The 14019-nt window shown below is 34.0% G+C and overlaps 1 protein-coding gene across 50 annotated transcripts in view; it reads left to right on the forward strand.

The window, feature by feature from the left end:
- LOC106872181 (membrane-associated guanylate kinase, WW and PDZ domain-containing protein 1) overlaps positions 1 to 14019 on the forward strand; it is a 668717-nt gene that overhangs the window by 592091 nt on the left and 62607 nt on the right. For 25 of the 50 annotated variants that reach the window (XR_016241362.1, XR_016241361.1, XR_016241363.1 and 22 more), the window contains 3 exons: positions 19 to 83; positions 7362 to 7469; positions 9843 to 10043. Coding sequence is in view for 40 of the 50 variants with exons in the window: in XM_089350230.1 (XP_089206356.1) it covers positions 19 to 83; positions 7362 to 7469; positions 9843 to 10043 (374 nt within the window). In the remaining 10 variants the exon portion in view is untranslated. The remainder of the gene's footprint in view (positions 1 to 18; positions 84 to 7361; positions 7470 to 9842; positions 10044 to 14019) is intronic. The other 25 variants (XR_016241364.1, XR_016241365.1, XR_016241367.1 and 22 more) reach the window with 1 other exon arrangement.

Genomic DNA, 14019 nt, shown 5'->3' on the forward strand with positions numbered 1-14019 from the left:
TGATTTATTCATTTGCAGTCATGTGAATAAACGGACACAATATGAAAATCCTGTAGCCCAAGCTAAAAAGTCGCAAATTCCAGGTAAGCTGTTAGATCTGACTTTATTTGTTGTGTGTTGTTATTATTATTATTATTATTATTATTATTATTATTATTATTATTATTATTATTGTTGGGATCTATTTTAAAACGGGGGCCACATTTTTCATTAATGTTTTACGTAGTGTTTTTGGTACGGAAAGACTTTCAAACTTCGTATACTTATCTATTTTGTGTTATAGAACAGAAAAATATTTTTGTATTCGAATTTATTTCATGTAAAAAATTGTCTTATTTCGATAATTTCAACCAATCACTGACAAGTATTCAGTTGCTTACATTTACTCCTTTGAGTGATTAAGCGATGTAAAGCGTATTTAATCTCCATACCTTCGTTTTATTTGCTTTTTTCATTTTAAATTTGCTTTAACCCTAACCCTAACCCTAGGGTTAGGGTTAGGGTTAATTGTTTCAGAATCGTTTGTTTATGTAGTCAGCACTTAATGTATATCGGCTGAATGGACGTCAGTGATTGGTTGAAATTACAGAAATACGACAACTTTAACATGGAATAACTTATGGGTTTCTTTTTTTTTTAAGAAGACTAAGAGAAAAAGATGTTTTATATGACACATTCTACCAGTGTTCCAAGTTTCAAAGTGTTTCGTTAATGAAAAATGTGGCCCCCGTTTTAAAAAAGATCCTATTGTTGTTGTTGTTGGTACTTCAGGAGGCATTTTAGTGGAGTTGCTAAGTTATAGGTGAACCAAATCAACAAACTGATTATTCTAGTGACTTGTACTTTACAAGAGAGCCTCTTTGTAGTCTGCTCAGTTTGCTAGAAGTAGCAACCAAAAATCCTTGAAATTACATCCTATCTTTATAAAGACCCTGTGTCACTGCAGAAGTGTCACCAGCACCTTTCAGTGATTGGGTGGAATCTGGACGTCAAGTTCACAATGCTAGATCAGATACCACAAAATATTTTGGTCAATGCTCTAGCAATCACAGCTATACACCGCCATCAATTAATACCCTTTTTTTTTTTTATCTGTCCCCCCAAAAATTAAGGTAAATTTGACCTGGGTGAGATTTGAACTCAGGGTCCAGAAATTCAGAACAAATGCTACAAGGCGTTCTACAGTCTTATGACTCTACCAATTCACCTATATCTACTGGATATTATTGGTTAGTCATTGAGGACTAAAATAGACATAGGTTTTCAGTTTAAAAAGAAATGGATAATGAATAAGTGTGTGTGTGTGATGCTGATGTTGTTGTTTAATCCTGGGTAAGCCTTGATCAAAAAGACCTGTGATCAAACATATGCCACTTCTTCTAAGACTAGCATTTCCATGCTTCCATGCATGGGTTGACCAGAGCTTTTTAAGGGTTATTTTCTATGGCTGCATGCTCCACCAGTTGTCTACACTCGCCTGCTTCCAAGCAAGGTAATATTTCCTCATGACTCTCTTTACTTGTTTCAGTCATTTGACTGTGGCCATGCTGGAGCACTGCCGTTAGTTGAGCAAATCGACCCCAGGACTTATTCTTTGTAAGCCTAGTACTTATTCTATCGGTCACTTTTGCTGAAACGCTAAGTTACAGGGATGTAAGCACACCAGCATCAGTTGTCAAGCGATGTTGGGGGGACAAACACAGACACACAAACATATACACACATACATATACATATATACGACAGGCTTCTTTCAGTTTCTGTCTACCAAATCCATTCACAAGGCTTTGGTCGGCCCAAAGCTATAGTAGAAGACACTTGCACAAGGTGCCACGCAGTGGGACTGAACCCGGAACCATGTGGTTAGTAATCATGCTACTTACCATACAGCCACTCCTGCACCATATACAAAGTTTTGCCATAACTTACCTCCTCACTACACTGCCTATGTACCACCCTAGTGTTACTTAACCATGTTCTTAGCTTACTGTTAGACCCTCATCTAATTTACCTCTGATATACACAGTTAAGCCAGATACATCTCAAATCTGTTTTTACCCCTTTTGTTTCATATTTATTTTATTGTTTTAAGATTTCTATTTAACCTTTGATTTTGAGGTTTCGGAGATTGGGTATTATTTTGGAAGAAAATAAAAAACCAAATTAGAAAAGATTTCTTTAAACAGGATAGATATTGTTAAAAGTTTGACTTTCAATTTATCTGTTTGTTTTAATTTTTTTTATGTTCCTGATTTGTGTTATGGATTTTGTGTGTGTGTGTGTATGTGTGTATGGTATTATTTTTCTTATCAATTGTCATATGCTATTTTTTTCACATTCAATTTAAGACTTCAAATGAATTTATTTTAATTAATATTTACTTAATTATAGAATTCTAAGTTAATCTCTTTCATTCTTGATTTAATTTTATTTCATTTGCACATTTTGTTTTCTATTAATAATTATTTAAATCCAGAGTCTCCAACCATTTGAATATTGTGGATAACATTTTATAAATATGATATTATTGTAATCTGCAAAAATGAAAAATAATTAATCAATGCTATTAATTACATTTATACATTATTCTAAAATAAGAGAATAGCGACAGTTTAAACCACAAGCTACTGGCTGGGAACTCTTGATCATGATTTTCAGTATATCAATCACTGAGTTATTGAAACTTTTTGACTAACATAGATTATTTCACTCTTTAGTCATAGCACTTTAACTATTTTTATTATTTAATGAAATATTATTATTATTATTATTATTATTATTATTATTATTATTATTATTATTATTATTATTATTATTATTATTATTATTATTATTATTATAAGTAGTAGTAGTAGTAGTAGTAGTATGGCAGTGAGCTGACAGAATCGTTAGCATGCCAAGCAAAATGCTTAGCAGTATTTCGTCTGTCTTTACGTTCTGAGTTCAAATTCTACCGAGGTCGACTTTACCTTTCATCCTTTTGGGGTCAATAAAATAAGTACCTGTTGATTACTGGGGTGGATGCAATCAACTTACCGTTTTCCCCATAATTTCAGGCCTTGTGCTTATGGTAGAAAGGATTGTTGTTATCATCATCATCATCATCATCAAGACGGCAAGCTGGCAGAACCGTTAGCACGCTGGACAAAATGCTTAGTGGCATTTCTTCCGTCTTTATGTTCTGGGTTCAAATAACACTACGGTCAGCTTTGCCTTTCGGGGTCAGTAAACAAAATACCAGTTGAACACTGGGGTCAATATAATCAACTATTCCTGACCCCAAAATTTCAGGCCTTGTGCCTATTGTAAAAAGGATTATTAATATTATCATTATCATTATTATTATTATTACTACTACTACTACTACTACTACTACTTCTACATGGTACATTAGTTAGCAGAGATGTTGTCATAAGATTTGATGACAAGTCTCCCCAATTCTCAAGAATCTTTCTTGGGTCGATTATTATTACTATCAATAAGCAGCAGCATCATATCATAATTTATTTATTAACGAACATTGATTTATAGGATATTTGTATGCAATCCTTATAACCACTTTCACTTTGTGTGTTAGTTTTATAGTTTTGTTTCTTTGAGTTTAAAAAAAAAAAAAATTAGTTTTTTTTTTCTAATCCTATGTGGCAAAGAAAGAAATTAGATATTAACATTATTATTGCTGCCACAATTATTATTGTTATTATCATTATTATTATTTATTATTATTAGTATTATTATTATTATTATTATTATTATTATTGTATCATGAAAAATCTCAGCATTATTTTGCTGGGTATGATGGAAAGTGTCAGCTCTCCTCAGCCAGTAGACTAAGATAACACTTGTTTACTGACCATGCTTCAAGAACCCTTTTTATTATTATTATTATTATTATTATTATTTATTATTATTAATTATCATTACTTATGATTGAGTTATCTCAGTGTGAGAGTGTTGAATTATTTTGGCTTTGCTTTATTATTATTATTATTATTATTATTATTGTTATTATTATTATCGTTGTCACCTTCACAGATCTTCATTCAAATCTTCATGTAAACTTTTCATCTCATTCACAACAGTTGCATGTTTTTATCTAATCCCTAACCCTTCTTCCTTAAAAAAGAAAAAAGAAAAACATTCTTGTTTCCTAAGAATCCTTTCCTTCTTGTATTAAAACCCTACCAGATTGTTTTTTTTTTATGCATCTTCATACTACTCTTTTTTTTTTTTTACTTGTAGAAATATTCCTAATAGTTGTTGTACATGTTAATTAAGAAAAATTAATTATTGGTGCATTTTACTAATAAATATTTAATTGAATATTCCTTATCACCCTTTCCTTGTTAGCTTAACATCTTTTCTCCAATAAGGACCTAGCATTATTATTATGTTATCTTCTCAGGCCTTGTGCCTATAGTAGATAGCATTATTGCATTATCTTCTATTTACACTATACCAGTCATTCCTCAGTTGTTGCACACACATACACACAAATGCGTTGAAGATAACAAAGGCATGTTTCTCGGCAACATTTGATCTAATCTCTTTGCATTGCACTCATATTTGATAAATGAAAATAATTGAAGTAAAACCAGACTGGAAGAAAATTATTGGTGGGTTGCGTTGATAAACAGAAATTTGCTAATGAAGTTACTTAAATTAAATTAGTGCTTATTTGATGGGGGAGACATGAGTTCTAATATTTCAAGGTAAGTCATGTTAAGACTTCATTCATACAGGGTGTGGCACATGATTTATTTGTTAGATTATTCAGCTCACAATCGTAAGGCCAGGAGTTCAACTCCCAGTGGTATATTGTATTCTTGAGCAAGAAGCTCTATTTCACGTTGCCCCAGTCCACTCAGGTGGCAAAAAATGAGTTGTACCTGTAATTCAAAAGGGTCAGCTGTGTCACATTCTGTATCCTGCTGAATCATCCTGAGAACTATGTTAAGGATATACATGTCTGTGGTGTACTCAGCCACTTGCATGTCAATTTTACAAGCAGGCTGTTCTGTTGGCCGGATCAACTGGAACACTCTTTACCATAACCAGTAAAGTGCCACCTACAGGGTGTGGTAGAAAATAGCCATCTAAGTCTGCTAAGAATTTAATATTTCATTCAAATCAAAAGCATTCAGTCTGGTTTGTAATGCTATGTATCTGGACTCACGACAATGTGTTATTGGGTTCAATTCTTGATACATGCATTGAGTTCCATGATATGGTACAATACTCTTGTTTGATTCAAAGTCTTTCCATCTTACAACGGACATCAAACTTATTTTACAATGGAAAATTTTATGAAGAGTATACAAGTACTGAAAAAAGAAAAAAAACTACTCCAGCAATTTGCAAATATTTAAATATGTATACAAGGCATCCATCCTTCTTGTGCTATAAGGAAAAATTGATATATGCATACACACTCATACATACACACACAAATACAAGAAATTATACAAAACAAATGTAAACATTTGGTATACTTAGTGAAATGGTTTTCCACTGGTTAAGGCTTGAGGAAATAACAAAAGAATGCGTTTATATATATATATATATATATATATATATATATATATATATATATATGTTATGTATATAACTGACTTACCTACAAATATTTCAACAAATTCTTCTTACATTGTTATTATTTCCCCTCACTGTTTGAATTTGTTTTTAAGTTACTAATCCTGTTTAAAATAAATGAAATGTTAGCTTTTGTATTTGCGATATCTGTAGAGCCTTAATAATAAACTTAATCTTAGATGTCAGCTCCAGTTATAAATAAAGGAAAGAAATTGGAAGAGTGCGAAAGAAAAAGAAACAGCTTTAGTTACACTCTGAAGTCCAGAGACTTCATTTGTACCCAGTTGTTTATAGTCTAACAGCAAAACAGACATGAAATATGATTAAAAAGTTTAACTAGTTCTTATAGACATTAAGTTTTTATTCTAACATTGTGTTGTAAAGCAAAGTGGATGTTAGCTCGTCTATTTTGTCCCGTCTCCTCTACTTCAACCAAACAAAATGGATAAATGAAGAAGTATTGTTATATTTTTTCAACACAAAAAATATTCTGCAGCCAACTCGACATTATAGATTTGTCCTGCCTCCTCTATTTTAACCAAATGGAATAGAGTATGAAGCAGTGTTATACATTATCAACACAAGAAAATGTTACAGTATCAAATTAGCTTTGTATTCAATGTTACCAGAGACTAAGAGAATCAATGCTATTTTTATGTAAGTATAGTTTGAATCAAATAGCTACTATCATCTTAGTTATTAATTTCTGTACCAAACAAAAGCTGGTATTGTGAGATAGTGTATCAAAATAATTACCAATTCTTAATAGTTTGGTAAATGTTTTCAAGAGTTTTTTTTTGTGTGTGTGTGTGATAATGTGAGTTCTTTCTTGTACATTATCTTTTGATAAAAACACATGAAATTATAAACACACATATATAGCATCATCATCACCATCATCATCATTGTTGTTTAATGCCGACTTTCCATGCTTGCATGGATTCGATAAGATTCTTTGATGCAGATTTTCTGTGGCTAGATGCATTCCTGTCACCAAGCCTCACTTGTCTCCAAGCAGGATAATATTACCCCTTGATGAGACATGTTTTCATGGCAACCATGGAGTGAGGGATACTTCCTGTATGGTGGTGACACTTGTTTTTTTTATATCTATTGCATGATGTCAAAACCAAGAGACACAAACACACACACACAAGTGTGTGTGTGTGCACATGTGTGTCTGCACGTGTGTGTGTGTCTGCATTTTGAACAGAAACCATGAACTGCATACAATGATGCTGGTAGCATTTCCTTCTTCAACAAACTACCCACAGACTTAGCACATTAAAAATGGGGAATAAAAGACTCTAACAATTGTAAAACAAGCAAATAGATAGATAGACAAATAGATAGATAAATAGATAAATAGATAAAGATAGATAGATAGATAGATAGATAAATAGATAGATAGATAGAAAGACAGATAGACAAATAGATAGATAGATGTAGATAGACATAGAAAGATAGACAAGCAGGTAGAAACATATAAAGATAAATTCACTCTTTAAGGTGCAAAATTCACCAAAATAGCTGTGTTTTGACTGTAACTTTCACTGACTGGTTGATCGTATTCCATGCATGACTGACACTGCCCCTCTTTAACTGCACCTTAATACACCCACACCCACACACATATATATCAAGCATGGGCATGAACCCATCCAAAAACACTGGAAATAATACTGCATGTCTAGTGAGTTCTGTTTCCACTTAAAATGGCTACGCAGCTACATGCATAACCAAAGTGCCCTCCTCATATCTGTCTGCAGGGCTTGATGATGTGATCGGCTCCTCCAGCACATTCCCTCGCCAGAAGAAGATGCAGGAGCCAGCGAAACGTTCTGCCAGTGAGTCAGACATGAATGGCCATATTTTAGGTTTGTACTATCCCTCCTGATGGTCACTGCCATTTCTATTTGTCTGAAACCCCTTCAGCTATTTACTGCTCTGTTTCTTTTGTTGGACATTTTTTTAAAAAACAAATAGCCAACAAGGGACTTTAAAAAATAGATTTCTTTTGAGTATAGTGTCTGTGATTATGAAGAATTACTAGATGTTCCCCCCACCTCACCCCCTACCTTTTATAATAATGTCATTGTCCTTGTCATTCATCATTTTATCATTCATTTGCTTTCCTATCTACTGTCATTACCATTGACAATCATTTAATTATCTATTTTTCTTTCATTCTAATTTTCTCTCTCTCTCTCTCTTACACACACACACAGACACACAAACATACACAAGTCTACATACTCATTTACACACATGCATATTCACACACCTTACTTTGTAACACCTGTATATAACAAAATTAAACAAGAGCATCTTCTCTGACATCATCCGCTATTTTCATCTTTCTCATTAATCTGACATCATCTTCTTTCTCATTGTTCTCACATCATCTTTCTCATTGTCTGCCTCATTACTCACTCATCATCTTACCATTTCATATCCCAATACCCACAAAACAATACTCAGAGTATCTTCTTCATGCCTGCTAGTTCTATTCCAAATATTCCCAATCTTCTCCTCTTTATATTTACTTATTTATATATTATTATTATTTACTAATCCCTCATCCCATTATCATCATTAGCTACATCAATCAACATTTCTTCACAAGTTTTCTTGTGTTTTTTTACTTCTTAAGAATTTCTTTCCTTTTTTCAGTTTCCTTCAAATATTTGTTTTTCTTTATATTATTTATTTTATTTGTTTGACATGGTTTTATAGAATGCAATTTTGTTTGCAAAAATTACTTCAGAGTTTCTAGAACTGGTATAATACAACTAAAATATTTACTGCTCTGAATTATAAACATTAAGTCTTTCTTTCACAGTATTTTCAACTTCCTTCTTTTATACCAGTGGTTCTCAAAACCATTTTTACCTGTGGACCCCTTTCATTCCTATTTCACTCAGGTGGATCCTCATACTCATTTGATGTTTAAAAAGTCTAATTATGTCTTTATAATTAAATATTATTAGGAATTGTATTAAAAAATTGTTAAAATTTATGTGCAATAAATTGTTTATACTTCAACAATATACAAAATATTTTAACAACAAAATCTTATATTGACCCTAAGGGCTATATTGACCCAAAGGGCCATATCAAACCTGCTTGAGAACCACTCTTTCACACAACATTACTGAATCGTTTCATATTAAGATTTGCTCTATAGTTGTTTCAATTTATAAAATACTGCATGGAAACATAATTCCAACCTAAGAGAATTCTATAGTCTCAGGGCAACTCAAAGGGAGAGATCCTTCATAATAGTAATTAAGACATATCCTACTTTATGTGTGTGAAACGTGGACTCTCACTAGCTCCATGGCAAAGTCCCATGATGGTTGCTACTCTTGGTGCTCCAAATGGCCTTTAAAGACAGCTAGGTATAGAAAATGACAAATTATTAACTCTATGGTGGCTTCTCCAAGTTTGTCAAGAAGGTAGCAGGAAGATGGCTGCAGCCAAGTCATCATCTTAGAATTGACCCATGGGAAGGATGAACCATAGTCTATCCCTTAAAACCATAGTGAATATTCCTAATTGAGGGCATGATGACACAACTGTTGATGAAATCAGAACATTGATGAGGGTATGTGATATGTAGTGTCCGTCATTATACCCAACACAAGTGCAAGTTGTTGTCAGCAGCTGGTGATGATGATGATGATGATGATGATGATTCAAGATTTGCTGAGGCTACCCTTTCTCAGCTGGAGAGCTGCACAGATAGCTAGGCCACTAACACTGGAGTTGTTTCCCTTGCTTCCATGTTCTTGCTGGTGCAACATGGACAAGTGCCTTCAACTGAATCCCTCTGATTGATAATGTTTTGTGAGTGGAATTTAATGGATGGAAACTATGTAGAAGCCCATCTTATGTGTATCTGTGTGTGTGTGTGTATTTCTCCATTATATCAAAAGGTAACTTAGCCACTAGATACATAGAGAATGATAAAATACTGAAAGACTAAAATCCTTAAAGATGGTGACCCTACATGGCTGCAGTTATAATGACTGAAACCAGTAAAACTATATTAGAATATATTTAATTATCTATATTAATTCATAATTTTGTTGTTAATTACTTCATTAGAATCTTTGGTATTTTTATTTATTAAATATTTTTACTAAAATTTCTCTTTAGAAAAATTCTTGTTTGTAATCAGTTTTTTTTTATATTACTAATTGATGCCAGTTAAAACTAATTAATTATTTAGCTAATTTTCTCTACAGGTTCCGAAAATAAAATGAAGCCTTTTTTCACAAAAAACCCCTCTGAGTTGAAAGGGGAAATGCTGAAAACATCATTGATAAAGAGTGTCCGAGGATTTGGTTTCACAATAGTTGGTGGTGACCACTCAGATCAAGAGTTCCTGCAGGTTAAAAACGTTGTACCAAATGGACCTGCATATACAGATGGAAGGCTGAAAACTGGTAAATTAAGTTTGTTTTTTTAACGACAGTGATTATTTTCTCAGGACATAAAAAGTAAGTCTTCAGAGAAGCAAAATGAGATGTTGTGAAGTTCATGCTTAATTGAAATTAACTCGTTAACTTCCAGTGTGACACAATACAGTACAGGACTGCATCAGTCAACCATTCCTGAAACACATGATATCTCACCTTGTTTACTGACATTTTAAAGCAGGGGTCACCAAATTTTTTCAACCATCAACCCCCTTTAGCCACTTCTCCTTCCACATTGACCACCCTACTCATTCAAAATATCTTAATACCCTAACCTACCGTACCATATCTTAAATGCATACCGGGTACTGAATGTTGGCAATTAAAATGTTTGCGAAAATTAAGAAATTCTATTGAAGATGACAAACTTTTTACATTTAGAATTATGTGTTCAAATATACAGAATTAGACTTTCAATTTTTATGAAATTCCTTTTACAATTCAAAAATATGGAAAACTCATCATATTGCTGGAATATCTTTTGAATTGACATAGCGCTAAGCATTTCAAGCAGTTCATCTGGGTGAGCTGGTCTTTCACATGCCAACCCCCATTCGACACCTTGGTTATTATCAACCCCCTATAATTATTCCTCGCCAACTCCTAGGGGGTTTCTTGGATCCCCTTTGGCGACCTTGTTTTAAAGTAAGGGACTCTCCTACAGAAGGGAGAAAACTCTAATCTTTTGTTTCATATGTACCTCTCCTGTAATAGAATCATTACAAAATGGGGCTTGTTGTGAATTTAGTTGATGAGAGCTTACCACTGATCAATGCTATGGCCCACAACTCATATACACCTATACAACTCCCACCCACTTACAACCCACACATGTAAATATATATACACTTGCCATGGGAGAAAAGATGAGATGCTACACTGAATTGTAAGTTCATATTTGTTCCAAGTGTTCCAAGCTACAACATTAAGTAGAGGTACTTAATTATATATAGCTTGGTACATTAAGCTGGATACACACACACAAACACTTGCCTCAAATATCTCCTCTACAGAAAGACACCTATCTCTGTCCCTCAATTAAACTCTAACCTCTCATTTGGCACAAAGCCACTTCTGGTGGTTCCACTCCCTCTCCCACCTGAGAGGTCTTTGGCTCACAAGGTACTTGACGACCCCACTGGTGTTCGTGCCACATAAAAAGCATGACATACACTCTGTAAAATGGTTGGCATTTGGAAGGGCATCCAGCCATAGAAACCATGCTAAAGCAGACAATGGAGACTGGTGCAGCTCTCCAGCCTTGCCAGCTCCTGTCAAACCATCCGACCCCTGCCAAAATGAATGTTAAATGATGGTGATGATGATGTCATGAGATAAAAAGGTAAAATGCTAAACTACCAACCAGCATCTGAGTTATAAGTTCATATTTCTTCCAAGTATTTCTCTGTATCACTAGGCAGAAGTATTTAATTCAATATGTCTTCGTTTATCCATTTGGGTAAAATATGTTCAAATTTATTTGGCCATTTTACCTTTAATAAGCTAGAAAAATAAAAATAAAACTAGATCTAAAATGTTTAGATTAATATCCAGAGAATTAAAAATGATGTTGACTATTTTTTCCCTTCCTTTCAAATGGTTTGCTTTTTGATGGCAAAATCTAATTTCAGTTAAATCTGAAGGAATTAATTTTTCAAGAATATTTAAATACATTATTTAATTAATTATTTTCAATGTCATATAGCTTTTATTTATTTTCACTTCATTATATTTTTGGCTCAGTCTAATATCTGTGTAAAATGTTATATAGAATGGTACTTGAGATATAAATTATTTGGCTATTTTTTTATCTTTGTTTTTTCTTTTAACTGCATATTCTGCACTGAATTACAAAATCATACTTAGAAAATTTGTTATGAGATACACGTATATTGGGAAATATAATTAATCACCCTATTTCTCAATAAATTAAATTTTCTGTTGTATTCATTTTTCTTTTCATACTTTAAATGAAAAGAAAAAAAGAGGTGAAGAAAATTATTTCCTTATTTTTAAAATTTTATCTTATTTTATTCCAATAGAATTACAGACCATTTAAAGGGGAAGCAGTGTGTTATCCCCCGATAGGTATTCATTCTAGCTTGTTGACAGACATTTCAATACATACTTGCATATTCTTTAAACATTTCTTGCTCAATGGTAACTAAATTAATTCATAATCTATTCTACAGAAATACATATAAAGCTTTTAAAAACAATGTATTTTATTAATTTGTTCTCAAGATGTTTAGCATCTAAAAGAAGTGGAGAATTGGCGGAGTTGTTGTGAGAGTGTGGCATTTGTTCTAATTCCCAGTATACTGAGATCAAATCCTGTCAAGATCAACTTTATCTTTTCTGGCACAGGGGAGGCTGTGTTGTTGAGAAGTTTGCTTCTCAATGATGTGGCTTCAGGTTCAGTTCCACTACATGGCATCGTGGGCAAGTGTCTTCTGCTCTACTTGGGAGTGAACAGAAACTGAAAGAAGTCCATCATGTGTGTGTGTGTGTATTTTTGTGTCACTGTCTTACAAGCAATGTCATTTATCTTCAATATTCTACAAAAGCGTGTCTGACCAGAGGGAAACATTACCTTGCTTGGAATCAAGTGAGGGTTAGCAATAGGAAGAGCATCCAGCCATAGAAAATCTGCCTCAATAAACTTTGTCTGCCTCATGCAAGAATGGAAAGTGAACATTGAAATAGTGCTGGTGGTGGATTGGTAGAATTGTTAAAGTGCTGAGGATAAGATTTCTTGTTTCTTTACATTCTTCTTGGATGGCAGACTTAGGTAGACTTAGTCCACTGCTTGATTTATCACCATTACTTGACTTTTGGGTACCTTCAATGGAATTCACTTTGCTGCAAGCTTTCAGGTTAGGTATCATCATCATCATCATCATTGTTTAACGTCCGCTTTCCATGCTAGCATGGGTTGGACGATTTGACTGAGGACTGGTGAAACCGGATGGCAACACCAGGCTCCAGTCTGATTTGGCAGAGTTTCTACAGCTGGATGCCCTTCCTAACGCCAACCACTCAGAGAGTGTAGTGGGTGCTTTTACGTGTCACCCGCACGAAAACGGCCACGCTCGAAATGGTGTCTTTTATGTGCCACCCGCACAAGCCAGTCCAGGGGCACTGGCAACGATCTCGCTCGAAAATCCTACAGGAGCCAGTCAGGCGGTACTGGCAACGGCCACGCTCAAAATGGTGCATCTCATGTGCCACCCGCACAAGAACCAGTCCAGGGGCACTGGCAACGATCTTACTTGGCTTGCCGGGTCTTCTCACGCACAGCCCATTTCCAAAGGTCTCGGTCCGTAGTCATCGCCTCGGTGAGGCCCAATGTACGAAGGTCTTGCCTCACCACCTCAGCCCAGGTCATATTTACCTAAATAATTTCTTCCTTTCACCCTATCAATCTTGGAGGCTCTGAACAAAAACTAGGATCTTAGGTGATGCCTATCTCACCTGGACTAAGCAATGAAAATAAAAAGATAAAAAATCTGCAAATTAGAAATTATATTACTTTCATCTGGCTTGCTCAGTATTTTTAATACACATCCAGATTCATGTACCACAGATTGCTTTTGATTTTTTTTTCTACACAAGGGTTTCTTTATAAAAAAAACATATTACTTGCTATTATTTATTGTTGTATCCAATTTAAAACTCCCCCTTAAAATGGTTTATTCTCTATCACATGAACGTAAAATGGTCAGAATCGAAGAAATGATGTGATGTACATATGTTTTATATGTTCCAGCCTTTTTCCTTCAGAAAGCAACTTCTTTCAGGCGATGTGTGCTCACAACACACTCTATTCATTGATGTCGCAGGATTTTGAGACACTGGTGTTTCAACCTGCTTGTGTCTCTTCGGTCAATACAATTCTCTTGGGTTATTGAATATGAATAAGAATAGTCATTTTTATAAAATT

The sequence above is a fragment of the Octopus bimaculoides genome, chromosome 4, assembly GCF_046866305.1.
Source record: "Octopus bimaculoides isolate indiv1 chromosome 4, ASM4686630v1, whole genome shotgun sequence".
Lineage (NCBI taxonomy): Eukaryota > Metazoa > Mollusca > Cephalopoda > Octopoda > Octopodidae > Octopus > Octopus bimaculoides.